Genomic DNA, 25,911 nt, shown 5'->3' with positions numbered 1-25,911 from the left:
CCACTTCCAGAGAATGTGTGTGTGTGTGTGTGTGTGTGTGTGTGTGTGTGTGTGTGTGTGTGTGAATTGGATGTACAAGTCTCACAAACTTTTCTGCCCTGGCAGGCTTCAAACCACGATTCTCAGATCTCAGCCTCCTGAGTAGCTAGGATTACAGGTGTGAGCCACGGGTGACGGCTCACTTGCCTTCTTGAGGCAATCAAGTGCATCGCCACACTCCTCGTACCCCAGGGTTTCCTCATTGATCCTACCTACCCTGTGATCCAGAGCTGGAGCCCCAGTCCTAGGAAGAGAAAAAGGCCACATGGTGGGTTAAGAGTTCAGCTTCATGCAACCCCTGCTCTTCCACCAAGCTTACCTTCCTCCACCTACCTTGGCTTTTAACCTTGACCACTCCCGTCGCTCAACCCTGTGGGATACATGGAGGGATGAGGGATAACCCCTACTTTCTGGACCAATTGAGAACTCCATCTTCTAGCAGCACCTGGGCCCAGTTCCCCTCAATGGAGATATCTGACACAAAGGTTTATAGGAGCCACAGTCCCCAGAAGGCCCTGACCCCAGTGTCCCGCCTCCCCCACCCCCAGGAGTCCCACACTGGTTGCTCATGGGAGAACCTAGGAAACTTCAGGGCCTGTAGCAGGAGGCTCAGGTCCCAGGAGCCTCACCGTCGTTTGCTGGGAATAAAGCCAATATCGTCGGTCTCACTGTCAGAGTGGACGCGCCGTGCTTGCCACCACTCTTCATCACTAGCGTCAATTACGTGAAGCACATCCCCAAAGTGGAAGCTCAGGGCCTGGCTCAGGAAGCCGCAGTCCTTGGTCTTGTCATAATCAAACAGGGCCCTAGAGGGTAAGAGGCTACAGGTCAGGGCCTCACTGAGGACTCCAGGAAAGGATGCACCAGCCACCCTGAAACCAGTGAGGAGCTACAGGCTGCTAGCAGGAGCTGGAGGCTCGTACCTGCAATCCTAGCTACTAGGGAGGCTGAGATCTAAGGTTCCCAGTTAAAAGCTAGCCCGGGCAGGAAAGTCCTTGATACTCTTATCTCCAATGAACCACTAAAAAGCTAGAAGTGGAGCTGTGGCTCAAGTAGTTCAACACTATCGGTACTAGAGATGGTGCCCAGGTCCTGAGTTCGGTCCTAGGACCAGCACAAATTATTAATTAATTAATTATTAATTAAAAGAACATAGTTTGCACCAGGCGCTGGTGGCTTTTACCTATAATCCTAGCTACTCAGGAGTCTGAGATCTGAGGGTTAAGGCTCAAAGCCAGCCTGGGCAGGACAGTCTATGAGACTCTTATTTCCAACAGACTACTCAGAAAAAGTTGGAAGTGGTTATGGGGTTCAAGTGATAGAACGCTAGCTAGCTTGAGCATACAGAGGCTCAGGGACAGAGCTCAGGCCCTGAATTCAAGCCCCGGAACCAGCAAAAGAAAGAAAAAGAAAGAGAAAGAGAGAGTGAGAGAGGGAGGGGAGAGGGAACAAGAAAGAGAGAACCAAGACATAAGAAAGAGTATCAGGCCGGGAGTTTGGCCTAGTGGTTAAAGTGCTTGCCTAGCATGCATGAAGACCTGGGTTCGATTCCTCGGTACCGCATACATAGATAAAAGCCAGAAGTGGTGCTGAGGCTCAAGTGGTAGAGCTCTAGCCTTGAGAAAGTCCAAGGACAGTGCTCAGGCCCTGAGCTCAAGCCCAGGACTGGCAAAAAAAAAAAAAAAAGAAAGAGTATCAATGTTTGTGAAGTAATGCACCTTCGATCTGGTGAATATAATGTAACCCTTCTATTAATTACAATAAAAAATATATGAAAAAAAAGAGAGAAAGATCTGGACGCAGTGGCTCACGTCTGTAATCCTAGCTACTCAGGAGGCTGACATCTGAAAATCAAGGTTCAAAGCCAGCCAGAGCAAAAAGTCCATGCCTAGGTCCAGAGTTCAAGCCCCACGACTAGCAAAAGAGGGTAGGGGAGGGAGGAAGAGAGATGGAGGGAAAGGAAGGAAGGAAGGAAATTTGCAATACACATGAATGTCACAGTTAACCCTAAATCTATTCAGTGCATAAGTTAAAAAAAACTTCCTGGGGCTGGGAGTTTGACCTACTGGTGAGAGTGCTTGTCTAGGATGCATGAAGACCTTGGTTCAATTCCTTGGTACCATATACATAAAAAGAGCTGGAAGTGCTATGGCTCAAGTGGTAGAGTTCTAGCCTTAAGAAAGCCCACGGACAGTGCCCAGGTCCTGAGTTCAAGCCCCAGGACTGGCAAAAAAAAAATCCTCTTTCTGGGAAACTTTGGTAAACCTTAGAATCAGATAACTATCAGGGTCAGAGGAAAGAACCACCAGCTCAGGGTGAAGATGCAAAAAAAAAAATTCAATGGGACAAGAAAGAAGGGAGAGGACTCCAGAATCATGTTATCATCAGGCCATCCAAACTGAACAAACTGGAAGAGCTGACGGACCCAGGAGGGAGGGACAATGAAGCAAAAGCCTCAGCTGTGACATGAATGGATGGAGGTAAATTCAGGACCAGAACACCAAAGAATCCAGCCACAAGACAAGGAGTTCAGTAAAGGATATATGGAGTAAGACATACTCATGGACCTCTCGACAGAGACAGCCAGAAAGCAGATGGACAGAACTGCAGGTTTGAGCCTCTGAGAAGAGGTTAAGAGCAGGGCAGATAACTCTAACAGACATTTGCAGAGCAGAATAGCAGACAACAGACAAGTGAACAGGACAGAGAGGAGAAGAAAGGAGAGAAAGAAGCTCTGGTGCTCACCCCAGAAAAAGAAGAGAAAAAGGACTCAGCAAGAGAGGACCTTTGGGCCAGGAGTTTGGCCTAGTGGTAGAGTGCTTGCCTAGCTTGCACGAAGACCCAGGTTTGATTCCTCAGTATCACATACATAGACAAACACTGAAAGTGGTGCTGTGGCTCCAGTGGTAGAGCTCTAGCCTTGAGAAAGCCCAAGGACAGTGCTCAGGCCCTGAGTTCAAAGCCCAGGACTGACAAATAAATAGAGAGGACCTCTAAGAAGGGAGCAAAAGTTGTTGGAGAGACAGGAGACAGGGCTGGAGTGTCACTCAGTGGCAGAACACTTGCCTGGCATGCATAAGGGCCTTGGCTAGATACCAACACTGAAAGAGACAGGAAAAAAAGAGGGAGAGAGGGAGAGACACAGAGAGAAAGAGAGAGAGAGGGAGAGGAGACAAACAACATCCAGGCACAGAAGAGCTATGGTCTATCTCCCCCAGAATGCCTACAGGAATGCCAAGCCTACAAGGGTATCCCAAATAGCCCAAGGCCTGGCATCATGACAGGTACCCGTATAGTCCAGCTCCCCCGAAAACTGAGGCCGATCACTTGAATCCAGTAGTTCAAGACCAGACTTTTGTAGGAGGAAGTCAGGGAGTCCCTGGAGAACTGCCAGGGGTAGCCAGGGCAGCGAACTCCATGAGCAGCTGAGTGTCAGGCATGAGAAGAGGAGCAAGAGCCAGGCCAGAGCTCAGGAGAAAGCTGGCTTGAGGAACAGGGAAGAGGAAGCCACCAGAGCCAGAGAAGCCGAGCCCTGGAAATTTCTGACCTGATGTAGAAACCCCGTTTGGGGTTGCTCCGCAGGGAGGCGGTCCCTGAGCCCAGGCTGCTATTCATCAGCTGCTCCCGGAGGTCGTGGATCTTGGCCTCAAATCGGCTGTACTCTGTGGAAGGACAAGAAGGTTCTTGAACTCTGCCCCATCCTGCTGCCACTCTCACCCTCCATCTCTGAGCAATTTGACAGAGTTCTGGGAACTATCTTAGCCATACTCAAAAAATTCTCTTGCCAGGTTACAGTAGCTCATGCCTGCAGTCCTAGCTATTCAGGAGGCTGAGATCTGAGGGCTGCAGCAGGGGAGAAAAGGCTGGGAGACTCATCCCCAATTAACTACCAAAAAGCCAGAAGTAAACCTGTGGCTCAAGTGGTAGAGTGCTAGCCTTGAGCTGAAGAGCTCAGGAACAGCGCCTGGGCCTAGAGTTCAAACCCCACTATGGGCAAAAACTAAAAATAATAACAATAATGCACAAAGATAGCGCCCAACCCCCTGAGTTCAAGCCTCAGGATTGACCCAAAATGGAAAGAAGGCAGGAGAAAGGGAAAAGGAAGAGGAAAGAATGCCTCAGGTCTGGTACCTTCCGGTTTATACTGAGCAATGATGGTGACCGTCTGGCCCGCGTTCTTCAGGGCAATGGCAGCCTGCTCGTGACTGGCATTGCGGAGATCAACACCGTTGACCTACAGAGGACACGAAAGGCCGTCACCAGGGGTGGGGAGGCACGAGTCCTTAGGTCCAAATGGAGCAGGGAGTCATCCCGCAGGAGCATCAAGCTTCAGCCCACCCAGGCCCTCCCCAAGAGCACTGGGCTCAGCCTGGGCAGGGATGGTGGTGCGGGCGGGGGCAGGCCTTCCCTCACCGACAGGATCTGGTCCCCTTTCCGCAGCTCCCCACTGAGGTCCGCAGGGCCCCCGGCCAGGATGAAGGAGATGAAGATGCCTTCACCATCCTCGCCCCCCACAATGTTGAAGCCCAGGCCCGTGGAGCCCCGGTGGATCACGATTCGCCTCGGTTCCCGGGGAATGTCCTCCTCCCCGAGCAGGTCCTTGGCCACTGGGGAATAGCGGCCAGGGGAGGTGGGGGTCATAGCTGTGGGATAGTCAGTGCCCAGGTAGCTGCTGTGACTGATCTCGTTGTCCAGGTGCTGGGAATAAGCTGAGGGAAGACAGGGAAGGATGAGATGGAAAGGCAAGAAGCAAACAGGCCCCACCAACCTCCCCACTTCTCCAGAGGTACTCGGAGGAACCAAGAAAGCCACACTCAGGCAACAGAGAAGTTCACTTATGTATTTTATTTAATGCAATTTTTTTTTGGCAGTACTAGGGTTTGAACTCATGGGTTAAGCTTACTAGACAGAAGCTCTACCACTTAGGCCTCCAAATCCTTTTTGCTTTATTTTTGAGGTAGCATCTTGCTTTTTGCCTTTGAACCAACCCAGACTGTGATCCACCTATTTACATTTCCCACTTGGGAAGACAAGTATGCATTGCCACACCCAGGTTTCTTTTCAGATGGGGTTTCTTGAATATTTTTGCCTCATTTTGGCCTCCCCAATAGTTAAGATTACAGGTTTAAGACACTGTGCTCTGTTTGCTTGAAAGGGAAGTTATATTGCCAGAGACACTCAGGGGATGACTAAGGGAATTTAGACGTGATATCAGAGGTTGAAGTTCATTCTACTACAGGGATGAAAGACTCAAGGTTATATGTGTTCAACTTACCAGGGATGTTAAAATCAAAGGTGGATATTAATACTACAGTTTGGGGGGTTTCTTTTGGTTCCTATGTCTCAAAACTCTTTATCTATAAAATATCTTTTTCTTTTTTCTCTTGGCCATTCATTTGTTTAAAAACTAGGTCAGTTGTCTAGATTTTCCCACATTTTAACAGGGACATTCTTGAGCTTACATCCCTGTAATCCTGTAGCATATAAACCAGGGGCTTGACCTAGAGGCTCAATCAGATTTGAATTCAATGTGTGAAGGGCTGAGGATATAGCACTCATCTAGCACACAGAGGGCATTTGTTCAAGCTCTAACACAGCCAAAACAAAACAAAACTTAATTATCAAATTCAATGTGTGAGTGAGTATATTTCCCAGGAGGCACCGTGTGCATCCTACTGTATCATCACAAGATACAATGGCATCTGGTTGTCTTTCTGGTAGGGAAGATCCACTGGTAAGTTCAGGAGTTGCTAACCTGCATCACCCATTAGTCCTTCACCTAACCTTTCACAGCCATTTATGATCATTGCCTTATCCTGATAATGAGATTGCAAAAAGGGGAGTCTACTCTCTTGGGAAAGAGAAGGGATGAATACCAGTGGGACTTCCATAAAGAACATCAGGCACTGATGGCTCATGCCTAGAACCCTACCTGATCAGAAGACTGAGATCTAGAAGATTATAGTTCAAGGCCAGCCAAGACCTTGAAAAGCCCAGCCCAGAAAAGCTCACGACACTCCATCTATAAAATATCAACAAGCTTGTCCCTGGTTTCTCACACCTGTAATAGGAGCTACTCAGGAGGCTGAGATTTGAGGATCACAATTCATTTCAAGCCAGCCCAGGAAGAAACATGTTTTATCTCCAATTAAGTGGAGGTATGGCTCAAGTGGTAGAGCATCAGCTAAACAACTACATGGCCCTGAGTTCAAATTCTAGTACCATCAAAAATAAATAAATAAATACATAAATAAATAAATCAAGCTGGAGCCAGTGGCTCATGCCTACAGTCCTAGCTACTAAGGAGGCTGAGATCCGAGGACTATGGTTCAAAGCCACTCTAGGGTCTGCGAGTTTGGTCTAGTGGTAGAATGCTTGCTTAGCATGCATGAAGACCCAGGTTTGATTCCTTAGTACCACATACATAGAAAAAGCCAGAAGTGGTGCTGTGGCTCAAGTAGTAGAGCTCTAGCCTTGAGAAAGCCCAAGGACAGCACTCAGCCTGAGTTCAAGCCCCAGGATTGGCAAAAAACAAACAAAAACAAAAACAAAGCCAGTCTTGTTAGAAAAAGCCATGAGACTCATTTCCAATTAAACACACACACACACACAAAAGCTGAAAGTGAAGCTGTGGCAAAAGTGGTAGAGTGCTAACCTGGAGCCAAAAACAAAAACAAAAACAAACCTTAGGAACAGTGCCTCAAGCCCTGAGTTCAAGCCTCCGGGACCAACACACGCGCGCGCACGCATGCACACACACACACGCACGCACACGCGCGCACGCGCGCGCGCGCGCGCACACACACACACACACACACACGATCACCTTTTTGTTAACTCCAAGGTGCAATTTGTACAGAATAAGGATAAATTGATTCTATGTTACCAGTGTTCCAAATGAATAGCTTCCCCCTAAGAAAACCTATCATCCTCTAAAAGTACATCATTCTTTTTTACTTTAAGTGCTGGAGACTGAACCTAAAACCATGCTCATGTTACATAAGCTGTACCCTGAGCCCAAAGCTACCGATCATAGCTTGGTTATTGTGGTTCAAGTCAGAAACTCACTATTGTTCATGCTTGGTTCTGAACTCAAACAATTTTCTCGTCTCAGCTTCCTAAGTCCCTGGCTTCCTCACCACTTTTGGCAGAACTGGGGTTTGAACTTAGAGCCTCACACTTGTTTGGCGTGGTTGAATGTCATTCTGTCACTTGAGCCAAGCTTCCAGCTGCATTTTGCTGCTTAGTTTTGGAGATGGAGTCTAGCAAGGGTTTCTGTCCAGACTAGCCCTGAACCACTCTCCTCATGATGGCAGCCTGCTGAGGAGCTAGGATTACAGGCGTGAGCCACTGCACCTGGCTATCCTAGGAATCTTGATAACATCCTTGTTTTCTAGTTTAAGAGATATTAAAGCACATATTAATCAATTTTTGTGCTTTTTATGTGTGTGTGTCATGGGGCTTGAACTTGGCCTGGGCATTGTCCCTGAGCACTTCAGCTCAAGGCTACCACCCTACCCTTGAGCCAAGCCCCACTTCCCATTTTTTAGAGGTTAGTTCGAGATAAGAATCTCAGGTCCTTTTGTGCCAGGGCTGGCTTTGAATAGAGATACTCAGATCTAGGCCTCCTGAATAACTAAGATTACAGGCATGAGCCACCGTGCCCAGTCGTGCTTTTTTTTAAGTACAGGATCTCACTATTTAACTGGACTGAACCTCCTCCTTCTGGGATTTACAGGTATAATCACTTTCTCTCACCTTATATATTTCTTTTTTTTTTTTTTTTTGCCAGTTCTGGGCTTGAGCTCAGGGCCTGTGCACTGTCCTTGGACTTTCTCAAGGATAGAGCTCTACCACTTGAGCCTCGGCACCACTTCCGGCTTTTTTTCTATATGTGGTACCAAGGAATCGAACCCGGGTCTTCATGCATGCTAGGCAAGCACTTTAACCACTAGGCCACACTCCTGGCCCTCACCTTATATATTTCTTATCCAAGATTTGGACTCAGCCCTTTTTCCAAGGATCCCAACTTCCTTTTGGTAGGCAATAGTGTTTAGAAATAATCCTATGGTTTTCTTTTCTGCCAGTCCTAGGGCTTTAACTCAGGGCCTGCGCATTGTCCTTGTGCTTTCCCCATGGGTAACACTCTACCAGTTGAGCCACAACACCACTTCTGGCTTTTCTATCTGTATGGTACCGAGGAATCGACCCCAGAACTTCATGCAGGCTAGGCAAGCACTCTATCACTAGGCCAAACTCATAGTCCCAGTCCTGTGATTTTCTTATGGCTTTAAAACTAACTTGATTTTTGGTAGGGGAGTCATCTTTGATTCTTTTCTAAAATGTCTACCACATGTATTTTTCCAGGTGAACTTTAGAATCAACCGGCTAAGTTTCTAGGGGAGCAACAACATAACAACATTAAAATTCTAATAATAAAGAGGGGCTGGAAATATACCCTAGCAAGAGTGTTTGCCTGGAATGCACCAAGCCCTAGATTTGATTCCTCAGTACCACATACCCAGAAAAAGCCAGAAGTGGTGCTGTGGCTCAAGTAGTAGAGCACTAGCTTTGAGAAAGCTTAAGGACAGTCCCCAGGCCCTGAGTTCATCAAGCCCCACAACTGGCAAAAAAAAAAAAAATCTGATAAAAACTCTATAAAATTCATACACTAATTTGGAAAGGGTGAGATTTTTGCATATTGAGATTTTTCCACCCACGGGGCCAGGAGTTTGGCCTAGTGGTAGAATGCTTGCCTAGCATGCACGAAGACCCAGGTTGGATTCCTCAGTACTACGTACACAGAAAAAGCCGGAAGTGGTGCTGTGGCTCAAGTGGCAGAGCTCTAGCCTTGAGAAAGTCCAAGGACAGTGCTCAGGCCCTGAGTTCAAACCCCAGGACTGACAAAAAAAAAATGATTTTCCATACAGAAACACTGTTTTCTTATGTCTTTCAGTAAAATATCCTCATTTTTTTCTCATTTATATATCTATCAGATGATAATCCTCTTCCCTTTTACTTCCCATCTCCTCATAATCAAAAAATTATATGACAAAATTGCCCCTGCAAAGTTACTGTGGTTACTGTGGTTGAGAATCGCTGCTTTAAAGCAAGATAAGGAAAAATTGGATGCTACATTTGAAAAAGAGGGAGAGAGAGAAACAAAATTAGCTTGTATTTCAATTTCATACTATGGCCCATTTAGATTAAAACCTTAAGTGAACTGAAAGACTTAGAAGAATAAGAATGCAGCTATGTATGATAAATAACAAGAATCTATAGCAATAAAAAGACATTGTGGGGGGGCGGGAGTTTGGCTTAGTGGTAGAGTGCTTGCCTAGCATGCACGAAGACCCGGGTTTGATTCCTCGGTACCACATACATAGAAAAAAAGCCAGAAGTAGTGCTGAGGCTCAAGGTTCTAGCCTTGAGAAAACCCAAGGACAGTGCTCAGGCTCTGAGCTCAAGCCCAGGACTGGCCAAAAAAAAAAGACATTGAGGCAGGCACAGGTGGCGCACACCTGTAATCCTTGCTACTCAGGAGGCTGAGACCTGAGGATCAAGGTTCAAAGCCAGCCCAGACACTGAAGTCCATAAGACTCTTATCTCCAATTCACCACTAGAAGACCAGAAGTGTTGCTGTGGATCGAGTGGTAACGGGCTAGGCTTGAGTTGGAGAGCTCAACACTCAGGCCCAGAGTTCAAGCCCCATGACCGACAAAAAAAAAAAAAAAAAAATGCAGATACAAATTCTGTAGGGGTTAGAGATATAGATCAGTGGTACAGCCATTACTTAGCAGAAACCCTGAGTTTAATCCTTATCACTACAATAAAAAAAAAAAAGAAAGAAAGAACAGAAAAGAAAAGAAAAAGGAAAGAGTCCAGCACTGGCTCACATCTATAATTCCAGCTACTGGAGTGGCTGAGATCTAAGGGTAACAGATCAAAGCCAGATCAAAGTCCACAGGGCACTCTTCTCCAATTAATCACCAAAACAAACCCATAGTGGAGCTATGGTTCAAGGAGTAGAGCACTCCAGCCTGAGTTCAAGTTCCAGTGCTGGCACACAAAGAGAAGGGAGAAAGAAAAGGAGGGAGGGGATAAGGCACATAGAATCTATAAAGTGTCCATAAATGTTAACAGTATCAACACAGAGAAGCTCTGCAACAAAGCAATGAAAAATAATATCAATGATAGAAATACCCATGTCTAGTTTCTAAATTAATGCACACACTGCTAGGATTTTGTCATGAAATATTTGTTTGTTGCCAGTAATTATTCCTCATTATGTTAGGTAAACCTGCTTCTAATTTACTACGTTTCAAGTGAGAATAGGTATTGAAGCTGGCACCAGTAATCCTAGCTACTCAGAAGGCTGAGATATGAGGACAATGCTTTGAAGCCAGTCCAGGCAAGAAAGTCCACGAGACTATCACCAGCCAGCAAAAAAACAAAAATGGAGCTGTGGCTCAAGTGGTGGAATACTAGCCTTGAGCAAAGGAATTTAGAGGCAGTGTCAGGCCCTGAGCTCAAGCCCTAGTATGGAAGATATATAATTTCCTCATTTGACTTTCCTCCATCTATTCAAAATGATAGGAATTTTTTTCTTGTTTAACTTTTTAATATAATAGATGAGGAAGTGGATGTGTAGAACACCAGTCTTGAGCAAAAAAGCCAAGTTAGGGCATGAGGATCTGAGTCCCAGGAGCAACTCACACACACACACACACACACACACACACACACACACACACACACAAAGGTATTCCTAATATCGAACCAACTTTAGTTTTCTGAAACAAATCTCATTTTGTAACACTGTTATTCTTTTGCTTCTGTATTTAGGTTCCTACTATGGTATTGTAGACATACATTTCTACTCTGTTGTCTTTGTGACCACTTGAACTGGCTTTATAAAATGGTATGTGAGTTGGGCGGAGTGGCTCATGCCTGTAATCCTAACTACTCAAGAGGCTGAGATCCTCAGATCATGGCTCAAAGCCAGCACCGACAAAAAAGACTCTTATAGCCAATAACCGCCCCCTCCACACACACACACAAAAGCTTGAGCACAAAAGCTGAGGGACAGAGGCAAGGTCCTGAGTTCAAGCTCCAGGACCAGCACATACACACACACACACACAAAAAGACAAGTGGGACTTTCTATCTTTTCCTATACTTCTAAGGAGCAAAAGAATCCTCTATTCCTTGAGGATTTCATCAAATGAGCCTTCAAATTGAGTGGGCCTCATGTCCTGCCAGGGGAAAAAAAAATCGCTGATGATATTTTCTAGTGCTTCTGTGGTAACTGATTTTTTTTTCCCCATCTCTCCAACCACTGTGAGCACTGGAGGTTGTGGCCACATTTCATGGGGATAATTTACAGAGGAGCAGCCACAAGGAATGATACAGCCTTGCCTGTGATGAGGGTTATGAGTCAGGGGGGAGCTTTGGGGTTTGGAGGGCTCTCACAGGTTGTGATGTCTGGGGGAGCATAGCTGTCACTCAGGTAGGCATTGCTGGGCTTGGCCACTTTTAGGTAGACCACATCATACGTGTTCTTCAGGGCTGCCACGGCATCCTCATGCATGACGTCCTCTAGCCCCACACTGTTGACCTGGGGAGGAAGGAAGGAAGGTGGGGAGGGTAAACAGTGCGCAGATGAAGCCAGAAATGACCCCAAGATAGATGCAAGCATCCAAGGGAAGACCCAGGTCTGGGCTAGAAAAATAAGGCAGGTCCTCACCGCCAGGATCTTGTCTCCGATCTGCAACCTCCCATCCTTGTGGGCGGCTCCCCCTTCGATGATCTTCGTTACATAGATGCTATTATCACCGGGGATGTGCTGGTTCCCTACGCCCCCTGCGATGCTGAAGCCAAGACCTGGGTGATGGGGAGTACAAGGTGTGTGCCCGTGTGCCTGGGAAGTAGGCCTACGGGATGAAGGGAAGCAGTATAGCTTCAATGGAGATGGGAGAAGAAAAAAAAAGCTTACTACCTTTAGGCCCCTTGATGAGTTTGATCTCCATGACCTTCTCGGCTGGAGGTTTCCGGCGCATGACGTAGAGGCGCACGATGGAGCCCGCCTCTTTGAGGGCCTCCACTGCCGCTGAGTGGGTCACTTCCCGCACATCCACTTCATTTACAAACAGGATGCTGTCATTGACCCTGGGAACAGCAAAGTGGGACTGAGCCAGGGGCTTCCTGCTGTGCTGACCCTCTTTTCAAGGGTGCTGGCTTCCTAGGCCCTGCCCCTCTTCCCACCTGAGGCGGCCATCCTGAGCTGCGGCCCCACCAGGAATGATCTTGGTAATGAAAATGGATGGGTCATCACCGATGTGTGGGTTGTCAGTGCCACCTGCGATGCTGAAGCCCAGACCTGAGTTACCCTGGGAAGAAAGAAGGCAAGAAGGTCAGCTCCCCTTACTGCACAATTCTGGTCAAGGCCAAGTGGGGAGAGGAATGGATTGGAAAAAGCCTGCCAGAACACGAACAGACATGATGAAGAGGCTGGTCGCCTAGAAAACAGCGACAGACAGGCAAGGAGCAAAGGAGACCTGGACTGAAGAGCAGACTTACCCTTTCCAATGTGATCTCCTCGTATTCCATCTCCCCCTCGGTCCCGTTCACCTGCAACTCCAGCACCGGACAGAAACACAAAAACAGTGAGACAGATATTTCAGCATGGGCACCCGCCCCTCGCTCCCCGTGTAAGAACCACTATCCGCCCCCCGTGTAAGAACCACTATCCTCCTCCCTCCTTCTGCAATAGCCCCAGCTCCAAAATTTAAACAACTCACATATCCTGGGGCTTCTAGGGTGTCTGTGTTGACAATCACAGGGGGAGAATTGGCCTACACCGGGAGACAGAAAACAAACAAAACAAAGCTGCCTAAGCCTTCGCCCCACAGGGATCCCATATAACCAAGGGTGGGGTCCCACAGATTGACTCCTCTTTCAGTCACTTAGCAAAGCCCACTCTATTGCTCTTAGGGTGCCTCAAGGATCCAGCCAAAGTACACACACACACACACACACACACACACGCACACACACACACGCACATGTGCATGGATCCAACTCTGCTCAGTCACCCCCCCACCTCCCGCATGTGGAAGATATATGAGCAGGAAGGGAGAGACAGCCAGATGGGAAGGGGAGCAGCAGATGGTGAGGGGGGGGCATTCTCACCGGATGTAACACCACAGGGCGTTACATGCCTTACGTGCTACGCACGTATACCCTAGGGTTCATGTCCTCCAGGCCCTTCTCTCCTCTTCCTATCCCTGACTCCTTCTACTTAGCCGGGTACCTTCATAATCTACCCCAGATTTGACCCTCACCTTCATGTTATTTGCTGTAAACCCAGTGCACGGGAATCCGGGGTTTCCCCAGCTGCAGGTCCCTCCCTCCCTCTCGGCTCACCCGCCATCCAATCCACCCCTTCCTCCAGGGACCATGTTGCCTAGCAACGGTATCTAAGACCAGCCAAGACCTGGGGAGACCCACCTACTGGAGGTCCTGTCGTCAGGACAACGGGGGGCGTGGCTTAGGGGCGGCCAGACACACACGCGCAGAAGGACTACCGTTAGTCCCGCCCCTCCAGCCCCGGGCCCCGCCCTTCCCCGGCCCGGCCCAGTGGCAGCCAGGCCCCAGGGACGGCTGGGCATCCTGCGCAAGCTGCGACAACCAGATTTCCTCTCAGCCCTGCACCCTCACCCTGGGACAAACGGTGCCAGGGACGTCACAAAGGAAAAGGGGTGGAAGAAAGCCAGGACCCCAGCCTGCTCCCCCATCTCCTGAAGGAAAGGGTTAAGGGGGGGCGTGCCCGGGTCCCTGACGTCAGTCGACAGTCGCCCAGACGCTGCCAGGTGCCTAGACTCCTGGGGCGGGGCTAGCTCTTAGCCAGTCCTAGGGGCTTCCCCAATTGCCAGGGCAACGGAAGCTACATCTCCATGGCAATAGAAGGAGGCTGCTAAGAGCCTCCTTCCGGGGTCCCCAACCTAGTTCCTCATTCCGTTTTGGGGGCCAATCAAGGGCGAATATTCCTATCTCCTTTCCGCTTTCCTCCCCCCACCCCCCACAAAGGGTCCCTCCTTTCCTACTCCTATTTCTGAACCACAGAATTCCCCAGCCTTTTTCAGGCTCTGTAACTGACTTCATACACAAGCATCTATGAACGCCATCCTCCCTCCCCTCCAAATCGCAGCCAAATACTGTGGGCCAGAAATCTCCACCAAAAGTTCCTTCTCCATCTCATACCTGAGCCCCCATGCTTGATCACAGCCCCCACTCCCCCAGCCCCCATCCTTCATCCCCACCTAGTCATCATCTCTCTCACTACCCCACAGCCACCTAGATCCCTATCCTTGGCCTTCAGCTCCCATCTCCCAACCTCAGCCACCATTCTCCACTACTTTACCTTCCCTACCCCACCTTCCAGCCCCATCCCTTATCATCTGTCCTCACTCCCCATCCCAATGTGAGTCCCCAGAGAGAACCTCACCTTTGCCTGTTGCCCCAACTTCAAATCCTTAAGATTCTATCCCCAAACCATAATGCCTTCACTCTCAACACACTCCCATCTCCTCTGAAAATGAGGGCTTTTCCTGTTCCCAGGTGGAACCTCGTCATGCAACTTCCCACCTTCACCTAAGGGAAATCTCCCACCCGCTCCTTCCCCAGCTCTGATCCCAGGACTATAATATAGTACAGCCTCCCTTCAGGTCCGTCCCGAGAATACAACAGCCCCATCTTGCCAAAAAAAAAAAAAAAAAAAGCATCTGGAATCTTCCTTCACTGCTTGCAGCCACAGAGTTGTACACAAATACTCTATATCACCCCCGTGCCCAGGTTCTCATGTTCCTCCATCAACCATGCACTGCCATAATTTCAGATTCCTCTTTGTGCTCTGTCCCAGCACCCTTCCCTTTGCTAACCCTTTCCAAATCCTCTCAGGCCACTGCCAACCCAAGAGCCTCTCTGCCTCATCCCTTGGCTCAGAAACCTCCTCCTCATTATTTTGATAAAATGGCAGCTATCTCCCCCTTCCTGACTACATCTCTGACTACTCAGTGCACCCCCCCCCAAGTCTCACAGTTTCACTAGTACTCTCCATTCCTCCCTATCTTGTGTCCCCAGAAGAAAAGACTGGGGGGGGTAGAAGGGAAGGGGGGTGGTGGAAGGTCTGAGACACAAGGCCTCCTGGGGTCAGAGAAGGGAAAGGACACAGTAAGCACAAAGGAGAGAAGGGCAAACAGGTGGTGGTGAATAATAATGGAGAGGAAGGATGAGAAAGAAGAGAAGGGTGGAGGTGAGCCCAGCAGGTAGAAGAAAAGAAAGAGAACCTGGGAAGGACGAGACTAGGAAAGGGATGATGCTGGAACAAGAGGGATCAGGCCGCAGCAGAGGCCTGGGCTGGGATCAGCGAGAGGGGGAAGGAGATGCATGCGTGGGAGGAAGAGAGAGAAAGCATCAAGAACCAGCCAGCCAGCCAGCAGGGAGGGGATAGGAGGAGGAGGAGGAGGAGGAGGAGGAGGAGGAAGAAGAAGAAGAGGATGGGGGGAACACAGGAAGAGAGCAAAGGCTGGGGTAGGCAAGGGAAGAGGCAGGAAGGCCCACGAGGACGACGACGACATAAAGTCTCAGGCCAGACAGATGGATAGGGCCGGAGACTGAGGTCAGGGAGAGCCAAGCCCAGAGGCGGAGGTGGGAGGGGAGGGGGGCAGGGACGGGAGAAGAGCAAATGAGGGCAGTAGGCACGTGGAACGGAGCTCTGGACACGGAACAGGACCCAGAACACGGGAGTGGAGACTGGGGGTGTGATGGAAGGAGGGCCTCTTGGCTTGGGGGGGGGGTTCTTGCGCACCCACACGTCTCCACATGCTCACACAGCCCAGCTGCGGCGCACAGGTTCTGGCTCCGGGTCCTAGCCCACTCCCCCTGGCCTGGCCTGCTTCTCCTTAGCAGGACCAAGCTTCCCCAAACGCCCCCTCCCCCGGGCCCCCAGGAGCCCAAGACCTAGACGCCCCCTCCCCCGCCCGCCTCGGCCCTCCCCCACAGCGGCTGCCCTACCGGCCCGTGGGGTTGGCTGCAGCTCCGAGGCTCCCTCCGCGGGCCGCACTGGGGAGGGGGCCGCCAGGGTCTCCTACCTTGAGAGGGGAGAGGCGGGCGTGGCCCGCGACCCCGCCGGCAGCCTCGAGCGGGGACCAGTTCCTCTCCGCCACGTGCGCCAGCTCGGGGGCGTTTACCTGGTTGGGGAGGTGGGCCGGGCTGTGCTCCAGAGGGGGTGTGTCTTCATCTTGGTAGCGGTATTTCTGAGGATGGGGGACCGAGGCGTCACCAGGCGGGTCCAGTGCGTCCTCGGGCTCCGGGCCACCCAGCCGCCTCCTCTTCCCCTGCCAGTGCAGTGCGGTAGGCCCTGGGGCCTGACCAGCTCCTCCCCCCCTCCCTCTCCTCCTGCCCATTGGCTCCCCTCTCTCCACCCTCCGGACATCCCCTTCTCCTGCCAGACACTCAGTCTCATCTCGCTCCAAGTCTCAATCCCATCTACCCACCCCCTCCTACTCCTCACCTCCTGGGGCCTTGGTCTTCCACCATACATTTCCCCGCCCCCCCATCCATTATCTTCACCCCTTTCCTAAACCTTCATCTTCCACACCTATCTTCAAGAGCTCTAGGATCCCCCTGACCTTTGTACCCCTATTTCCTGCATCCCATCCCTAATTTTACATCCCTCTTCATAATCCCACTCCCATATTCCCTGTTCCTTCACCACCTCAGGCTCCCCTTTTGCAGTTGCTTCCCTCATGAGCAATTGGTTACATGCCAAAAGCAGGACCAAAGTCAGGTCCTGCAACTAAAAGGTACTTGCCATCCGTCCCCTATCCCCTCCCCACCCCCTCCGGGCAGGTCAAGGCCTGCTCCTGCTCTCCCTGGTTGGTTCCCAAGTATCTGTCAGCAAAGGGCCCAGGAGATGGCCCCAACCCTCCAACAGTCCTCAGGCCAGTTGGCTAATCCAGATATACCAGACAGAGATGACATAGGAGGAAGGGAGGGATAGGCAGGGGGGCTTGGGAGGTGAACAGAAATGGGTTGCATGTCCCCTGACAGAAGAGGAGAGCATGCTGGGCCTAAGAGTGAATTCCTTGTCTCCCTTTGGCTTTTAGGGAGTAAAAGGCCCACATCCCCTGACTGCCTAAAGAGCAGCCATCTCAAGGGCCTGTCATGCAAGCTTAATGGTGACACACTAGAAAAGGAGATTAACTGGGGAGCAGAAAGGAAAGAGGCAGATGGAGGCAGCAGTGAAGGACAGCAATTCTGCAGGTGCTTTCCACCTCTGCCTCTGCCCTCTGCACTGCTCTGGGGCTGACCCTCACAGAAGCAGGACAGCCCAACTCTCCAGACTCAGAAAAAGAGGAAATGCCTGATGCAGGGCTTCCCCAGGGACTCGAGAAGACAAAATACGCCCACTAGTGCGCATGGGCAGAATTTCCCTCCCAAAAGTTTCTGAGAAGCTACGAGTACCCCAACATTTGGAGAGTAACATTTGAAAGATCAAATAAAAAGAAGGACAGTGCCTGATACTAGAGTGATTCTGGAACTTCTGAGGATGATGAGTCTAGGCTGAGGATGTAAGCCAATTTTGCTGAAGATTTAGGGGTATGAGAATGGCGGTATGAAAATGGTTCTGTCTATGGGGCTGGGAGTTAGGCCTAGTGGTAAGAGTGCTTGCCTAGCATGCACGAAGACCAGGGTTCAATTCCTCAGCACTCCACATACATAGAAAAAGCCAGAAGTGGTGCTGTGGCTCAAGTGGTAGAGTGCTAGCCTTGAGCAAGCCCAAGGACAGCGCTCAGGCCCTGAGCTCAAGCCACAGGACTGGAAAAAAAAAAAAGAAAGAAAATGGTTCTGTCTATATCAATACTTTCAAGTTAGGACACAATTAGAATAAAAAAGCATCCTTATATGTTTAAAGAGCCTTAAAGAAGGAAAATAGGTAGCCAGGCACAGGTGGCTCATGACTGTAACCTAGCTAGCTACTCAGGAGTCTGAAATCTGAGGATCATGAAATCTTATCTCCAATTAACCACCAAAAAGCCAGGAGCAAAACTGTGGCACAAGTGGGAGAGCCCTAGCTTTGAGCACAAAAGCTCAGGAAAACCACCCAGGCCCTGAGTTCAAGCCCTCCTCAGAGCACACAAGCACACACCACACACACACACACACACACACCCATACACACAGGGTGGAGGGGCAGGCGCACAGGTGGCTCACATCTGTAATCCTAGCTACTCAGGAGGCTGAGATCTGAGGCTCATGGGTTCAAAGCCATTCCAGGCAGAAAAATCCAGGGACTCCTATTTCCAATTAACTAGCAAAATGCTGGACTATATTAATGACTCAAGTAATAGAGCACTAACCATGAGAGAAAAAAACAAACAAACAAACAAAAAACTGAGGCAGAGTGTAAGGCCTGGAGTTCCAGCCTCTGTACCAATATACATATATGTAAAATAGGGCCCAAGGTCCAACTGTGGGCCGCAGACTTACAGAAACTTGAACTCTAGAATCAAGACCATGGACACAAAAAGTAGAAGAAGAAAAGTAAAAGGAATGTAGGCAAGATAGCACTGCTCAAAGGCTGAGTTCACCTGGATTAACAATTCTATGACAGAAAGGCCACGTTCACAGCAATCCTCATCTTCAGCCCAGAGTGCACAAGCTGAGGCTCAATGCCCCCCAATGGTGGGACTCTGGGAAGAAGGGGAGGAAGCAGCTCTCTCCCCTCACTTCAGAAAGCCCCCAGATACCTGAAATAGAAATTTACCAGCGCCAAAACTTGAGACTTTGAACTTTGAGGGACTGGAGGAGGATTTGAGCCCAATGTTCCCATCATCACCCCACCTCCCAGAGAAAAATTCTTGAACCTGATGGCAAATTCTCAGAGTGCTCGAAAGGAAATGGAAAGGTGAAAAGGCACAATATTACCATTTATTCTAGGGAAGAATAAGGAAGGTTAGCTTTTTAATCCCAGAGATCTCACCACGGCTCAGCCCCCAGGGAGGAGGGAAGTGGATGTGAGGCAACTGAGGAAAAAGGTTTTGGAGCTTGGAAGTCAATGTGAGGAAAACAAAGACCGCAAGATGAAAAAAGTTCCCCAAATGTAGCTAGAATATGTTGGGCCAATCTCTAGACACATTTCTAATGTGCATGGGGGGAGGGGGGCATGGGTGGAAAAGATGAATTTTTTAAACTGCAGAGTGGGGGAATGCGGGTGCCAGAACCTCTCTAGATTACAGAGCAGCTACAGCAGAGCCGGAAGGAAGACATCCCCCCTCGGTTAACCCACTGGGATTCGGGCCCTTAAGGATGACACGCTCCTATGCTACTGGGACAAGTCTGCATCCCCCATACATTAGGGCTTGAGACAAGAGAAAAGACGGGGGGGAGGGGAGAGGACACAGTTGTACCTTTCCCCTTCCCCTAACCTCCAAAGCCCCAGAGGCACAGAATGACCTGGAACCCAGGATTGCACCCCAAAATTGAGGGGTGTGAGTTAAAGTGGATGACCAGAGGGGGCGACCCCACTGCTCCTGTCCGCGAGAAGCTGCAACCCAGAGACCCCGCACCAAGCAGAGGGAAGAGCGACAGCACTTGAAGCTCCCACGCTGAGATTTTTTTGGGGGGTCCGGGAAGAGGGGGAGCGCGGCCGGATCCCGTACCGCGGCACGTACCACGCAGAGACACATGGAGGCGAATCTGTTCCGAGCCGACACGGACATGGAGAAGGGGAAGGGGCGGAGGGGAGGGGGTGGGTGGGTAGCTAGGGTCCCGGGCTGGGGGAGGGGGAGGGGCAGAGGGGCGGGGGCTGCGGCGGCCGCGGCGACCGGAGGCTGCGGCCAGGGGGGGGGGGGAGGCGCCTGCGCAGTGAGGAAGAGCGTCACGACGGGAGAGAGCGAGAGGGGGGTGAGGGGAGACCCTCACTTCCCCAACTTCCTTGGTTCCAGGTGTTTCTCTGCCGACTTCCCCTTCCACTGCCTCGACCCCTCTGCAAATGGAGACACTTGTGAAATGTATTTCTCTAGTTCTCAGATATCCAGCATCCCACCTAATTCACCACCACCACCAAATCACCAGGCCTCGAACCATTCCAAAACCTCACTGGCCGGACAGCGCATCAGCACGGTTCTCCCCGGGAACAAGGAAGGGGCCAGCATAGATTCTTCAATTATTAGAACCCCTAGAGCCCCCACCCTCGTTGCTCCTATAAACTGCAATCTCTCGGATTCCAAAACATCTCTTGCTCTAACCAGCACACCTCTCCCCTGTAGTCCAGCTCTACCCTATAACTAGACAAGGGTTCTTAGAGTTTAAAGAACCGCATAGATCTTTCTTGCATCCTGAAAGTAATATGCCCCTTAAATCATACCTTTGAAAAGTATATATGTTCCCTAGTCTTCTCAGAGATACCTTGAAATTAATATAACCAGATAAGGAGTCTTCACATTTAGGGTCCTCTGTCTAAATCACTGAACCCAGTGATACTCAGGACCCACAGTGGAACTCATCTTCAGAGACCACTTAATCTACCTTAGAGCAAGACTCTCCAAATTAAATTCCGATCTCTTTGAATTATTCAAATCAATTTCTTGATTTCTTTACCCCAAAAGTTAAGAAATTACTTCCTTCTCTGACTACCCTCCCTAGATCTCCATATTATCTCTTTGAATTATGATTTTGCTGGGCTATTTTTCCCAAATATATCTTTTGTACATTTGAACCTCAAAAAACAATCATCAAGGGGCTGGGAGTTTGGCCTAGTGGTAGAGTGCTTGCCTAGCATGCAGGAAGACCCAAGTTCAATTCCTCAGTACCACATATATGGAAAAAGCCTGAATGTTGGCAGTGGCTCAAGTGGTAGAGCTCTAGCCTTGAGAAAGCCCAAAGACAGTGCTCAGACCCTGAGTTCAAGCTCCAGGACTGGCAAAAAAAAAAAAAATCTCCAAAATAACATTGGGGGGGGGAGGTGCGCTAAGAATGTGCCTTATTGGTAGAGTGCTTGCCTAGCAGCCATGAAGCCCTGGACTTGATTCCTCAGTACCATATAAAGAAAGCCAGAAGTGGCACTGGAGTAGTAGAGTGCTTACGTTGAGCAAAAGAAACTCAAGAGACAGTGCTTCATGCCCTGAGTTCAAGTCCTAGCACTGACAAAATTACAACATTGGGACTCAATTTACAGTGGCCTACAAATCTTCCAGAATATCCCAAAACAGCTGTCTCAGGTCTCTTTAGAGGCTTTTTCCTCCCAAATATCTGAACCTGAAAGCTTCTCTTTTAAATATTCCCTCATTGAACTCCCACTTTTCCAGCTTTTAAAACCCAATGAAGGTTCTCTTCAATTTAACTAGTCATGTTTTTTGTTGTTGTTGTTGTTTTTGGCCAGTCATGGGGCTTGAAGTCAGGGCCTGGATGTTCCCTGAGCTTTTTCAGGCAAGGCTAGCTCTGTACCACTTTGAGCCACAGTGCCACTTCCGGGTTTTCTTGGGGCTAACTGGAGATAAGAGTCTCATGGGAAGTGGTTCTGTAGTTCAAGTGGTAGAGTACTAGCCTTAAGAAGCCCAAGGACAGTGCCCAGGCCCTGAGTTCAAGCCCCAGGACTGGCAAAAAAAAAAAAAGTCATGGACTTCGCTGCCCGGGCTGGCTTTGAATTCAATCTTCAGACCTCTGCCTCCTGAGTAGTTAGGATTACAGGCGTGAGCCACTGGCTTCTGGCTAGCTGTTTATCTTATATAAAATGCCAGCAAGGCCGGGATCAGTGGCTCATAGCTGTAATCCTAGCTACTCAGGAGGTTGAGATCTGAGGATCTCAGTTCCAAGCCGGCCCCGGCATTAAAGACGGAGGGATTCTTATCTCCAATTGACCACTGGAAAACCGAAAGTGGCGCTGTGGCTCCCTGGGTAGCGGGCGGTAGCCTTGAGCTGAAGAGCTCAGCGACAATGCCCAGGCCTAGAGTTCAAGCGCCACGACCAGAAAAAAAAATTGCCAAACACTGTAGAACTGGATGATTTCTATAGAATCTCGCTCACACATTGATAGGCATCTGTTACATGGTCCCCAAAAAAGATCCCCCAATGTCCTAGTTTCAAATCTGGATAGAATGCCTGAGTCCTCAGACAGCACAGAATGGCCTGTACTCAAAGTTCCTTTCTAGAGAAGAAAATGTACAGGCTCGGCTTCTCCACAAGTGGGCGCCATGGCCCATTAAGACCCTCCCTGAGCCCCCATTTCCTTTTTTCCCTCCATTTTCCGTTTCCCCGTTGCCAGGCAACGAGGCAATCAAGGACTTTGCCGTCGCCTAGCAACCGTATCCGTGGAACACAGCGCTGAGGTAGGAGGGGTATTCTGATGAAACTGTACAGGCCTCCATCTTAGGAAAATTGAGACGTCAGACCTCCAACCCCCGGATTCCCCTTGCCCAAGACCCCCGGCGCCCACAGTTACTTGGACGACAGCCCCTCAAACGCGGCCTCGCTTCCGCACAGGAAACCACGCACAGTCCTCTCAGGTCAGCCCCGCCCTTGTTTCCAGTCAGGTAAGCCAGCCCCGCCCCGTTCCGAAGGCTGCGGCCCGCCCCCTCGGATCGAGTAAGCCAGGCCCCGCCCCCCGCCTCCGGGAGACCACGCCTCCGTCCACTTCCCGCCCATCGCTCCCCCGGCCTCGCCCACACTGGTCCTTCCGCCACGCCCCGGCCGGCCAATGAATGCGGCCCTTGGCCACACTGCCCCGCCTCTGGCATCTTAGCTTTGCCCAATAAGGACCACCCAGAGGGTTTAACCGCTTCACCTCCGGGGCCCTGACGCACACCCGCGGTCTTTTCCCCACTTTACCCCCACCCTCACTGTTCTGCTCCGCCCTCCGCCACCCTCGCCCGGCCCTCCAGTCCGCCACGCAACTTCAGTCGTCGCTGGTTACCATAGCAACGGCGGCAGCAGCGCGGGGAGCAGGGGGAGGGACGGGGGCGGAGTGGGAGAAAGAGATGCTCAGAGACAGAGATAACTGGCCGAGATAGAGGAAGCGAATCAGATTAAGTGAGAGCTGTAAAGCAGTTGTCACAGATCACGGGGCTGAACACATAGTAGGCATTGAATAAATGTTCTGTAAATCACTGCGGCAAGCGTCTATAAATATAGACGACGAAAGATGGTGGGCCGTCAGACAGAGCTGGGGAGCTCAAGACCAAAAAACCCGAGCACGCCCTAACCCACCCAGCACGCTCGAAGGGCAGGAGCCATGTGCCCCCTGCTGGTTCTTCCTGGGCTGCCCTCCTCTGCCCTGAATAGAGATGAACCACAACTCCCAACAATCCTACGGGCAGAAACACTTTAACACTGAGAGAGCTTATGCCTCGAGGCCTCATGGGAGTTGGAGTCCCCTCATTCTCCCCCACCTCCACCCAAGACTGACAAGTTTTCCAGCCAAGGAATGTGGCAAGCCTGGGTCTCCACGCATCATAAAACCCCTGAATGCATGATCCTCTCTGCAAGCCTCCTTCTTTCAGAGATGCTCCACCCTGGGCTCCAGGAAAGAAATAAGAGTCTGGAGGTGGGAATGAATAAACCCACCCACCCACCAAGAATAGCTGCCAGTGCAGGCAAGCCCCTCACCTTTGCTTGCATTCACGTGTTAGAAGCAGAACCCACACATCCCAATGGACTTTCTGTATACATCTGTACACAGGAAACATCAGTCAGAGGGCCAAGGCCAAGGAGCAAGAGACAGAGGAGCACAAGATCTCACAGATATTTAAGAGGAACCCTAATGCCAGAGGAACTGAAGTACAAAAAATTTACTAAAACTGCAGGAGATAGAATAAAGAAGCAACCTGAGAGAAACCTACAGACATGGGAAGAAACCCCACAGAATGGGGGGGGGGGAGGGAGGGAAGCAAGTAGCCCAGATGGAGACAGGGTAAGAGAACAGAACCTGAAGGACCTCGGGCTCCAGTCTCTTCCTGCCATGCCCACACGTGCCCAACGCATGTGTACACACATGTGTGAGTTTGTGGCAGGGAACATGTGTGTCCTCAGCATCCTCCCATGAGAAGCTGCAGTTCCCACTAAATATAACCCCCTCCCCAGCCTGTGACTCACTTGGACCCCGCCTTCCCCGGCCCCCACTTCCTGTCCCACCCCCCAACCCCCAGCTGCCTGCCACCTGCCCAAGCCTCCCTACACACACACCAGGCTCCAGCTTGCCAGTCCTAGAGTCTGGAAGCAAAGACCTAGGTATTCTGCAACCCATCAGGAACTTGCTTGGACTCCTCATTCAGATCTGCTCCTTCCCAGGCTTCCAACCACAGGGACACTGGTACACATGAATATTCTGCCAGTGCTCCCTTCCTCCTATATACCCTTTCACGCTAGTACCCTCTTCACTCCATAACCTTGGTCACCAGTCCTTAGGGACCCTTATTTCCAGGTGTCGTCCGCCACCTTGTTCTGAAGTGTCTGGGATAACAGTCTCCTCTATCTGCTCTTCTCCCACCCTCTTGACCAGGGCTAGAGGCAGTGTAGGAGGAGATGGGGCTACTGGGCACATGATTGGGCCACCCCCAAATTTTGCACCATCTACCTACCCCCTCCTAAAATCCCTCTCTCCTCAACCTCCTTATCCTTATCCTCCTCTGAAACGGACAACCTGAGCTGCCTGCACGCTTTTTAGTTTCCATGGAGTACCCCAGATCCTAACCTCACCTGGATGATTCTCTCAGGCCTCAAGCCCCCCAACAACTCCTAACATTCCATATAACTGAACCTCAAATCGAGAGTTCCCTCAAATCAAGAGAGAACACATATATCAGAAGAGGCTTGGTCTGGAGCCTGAAGGTTCCTTGACAGATGACATCCCCAAACCAGGCACCATCAGTCACCTTTACCCTTCTGCCAAGAGGAACCCCCTCCTCCCCCAAAACCCAACAAGGCATCTTGAAACCAGCTTCTTCGCCAGGAGAGAGAGGAAAGGAACCCTCACACACACACAGAGCCCACCTTCCCACATACACTAGCACGACTACCATGTGAACCAGGCTTCTCCTTAAATCAGTCGCCCTGAGACGTTATCGAACCCCCAAACCCACCAGGCTGCCAAACTATGGAATACCCCCAAATTTCCACCTCTGTAGGTAGACAGTGATCACTCCAGGGGGCACCTGTGGCCAAACCCAGCATTTCCTCAGATGTGAACCCCCAAACTAAATGGTGACCCCCAAAATACATCTTACTTCTGATCCAGCCCCAGGAGGCCTGCCTAACCCTTCCCCACAAATTCATTATCTTTCCCCAGTTCATACCCCCGCTCCCCGCATCACGCTTACCTTGGTTGTCACTATACAGAGACAGTCCATGTTGGGGGGCCTGGCCGCGGCGGCGGGTAAGGGGCTCTGACTTCATTGGAGTTTCCTTCCTCCCCTCGGTGGGTTCTCACCCCTCCCCCCTCCGCACCCCACTTTTGCAGGGGGGGCCAGGATGGGGGGAGGGGTGAGAGGGGAAGGAGGGGGTTGGAGAAGGGAAAGGTAGGGGAGCGTGGGAGGGAGGAGAGGGGGGCCCTAAAATGGGCTCCCCAGTGGGGGGGAAGGGGCTTAGGGAGCACACCCCGATTCTCAGGAGGGGCAGGGGAACCGGGGGCTGGCAGCCCCGGAGTTCGGGGGCTGGGGCATGAGCTGGGGTGGGGGAGGGGAACTGGATGTCGGGGAGGCCCGGGATAGGGAGGGGTCTCGCCACACGGCCAGGGGCTAGGGCCGCGGCGGGGGAGTGGGGGGGGTTGGAGACGGCAGCGGCCGAGGGAGCCTTGGAGCCGAGGAGGGAAGGGGA

The 25,911-nt window shown here is 50.7% G+C and overlaps 1 protein-coding gene across 11 annotated transcripts in view; it reads right to left on the bottom strand.

Moving 5' to 3' along the window:
- The window catches only part of Dlg4 (discs large MAGUK scaffold protein 4), a 30,355-nt gene extending 4,471 nt beyond the window's left edge, over positions 1-25,884 (bottom strand). The window contains exons 1-14 of one of the 11 annotated variants that reach the window (XM_090349731.1): positions 25,416-25,884; positions 16,191-16,355; positions 12,840-12,893; positions 12,619-12,678; positions 12,304-12,428; positions 12,038-12,207; positions 11,786-11,922; positions 11,512-11,656; positions 4,453-4,748; positions 4,171-4,273; positions 3,587-3,701; positions 669-845; positions 373-409; positions 256-283 (exon numbers count right to left, since the gene is read on the bottom strand). In XM_090349731.1, coding sequence (XP_090205857.1) covers positions 256-283; positions 373-409; positions 669-845; positions 3,587-3,701; positions 4,171-4,273; positions 4,453-4,748; positions 11,512-11,656; positions 11,786-11,922; positions 12,038-12,207; positions 12,304-12,428; positions 12,619-12,678; positions 12,840-12,893; positions 16,191-16,355; positions 25,416-25,445 — 1,642 coding nt within the window. In that variant the 5' untranslated portion in view covers positions 25,446-25,884. Of the gene's footprint in view, positions 1-255; positions 284-372; positions 410-668; positions 846-3,586; positions 3,702-4,170; positions 4,274-4,452; positions 4,749-11,511; positions 11,657-11,785; positions 11,923-12,037; positions 12,208-12,303; positions 12,429-12,618; positions 12,679-12,839; positions 12,894-13,382; positions 13,425-16,190; positions 16,356-19,775; positions 19,811-25,415 lie in introns of those variants that run through there. The other 10 variants (XM_090349732.1, XM_090349735.1, XM_090349736.1 and 7 more) reach the window with 10 other exon arrangements.
- Between the last annotated feature and the right edge of the window lie 27 nt (positions 25,885-25,911).

The sequence above is a fragment of the Megascapheus bottae genome, chromosome 17 (assembly GCF_031878675.1).
Source record: "Megascapheus bottae isolate mThoBot1 chromosome 17, mThoBot2.hap1, whole genome shotgun sequence".
NCBI lineage: Eukaryota > Metazoa > Chordata > Mammalia > Rodentia > Geomyidae > Megascapheus > Megascapheus bottae.
The sequence above is the reverse complement of the archived record's forward strand: the minus strand, read 5'-3'. Positions and strand labels throughout refer to the sequence as shown.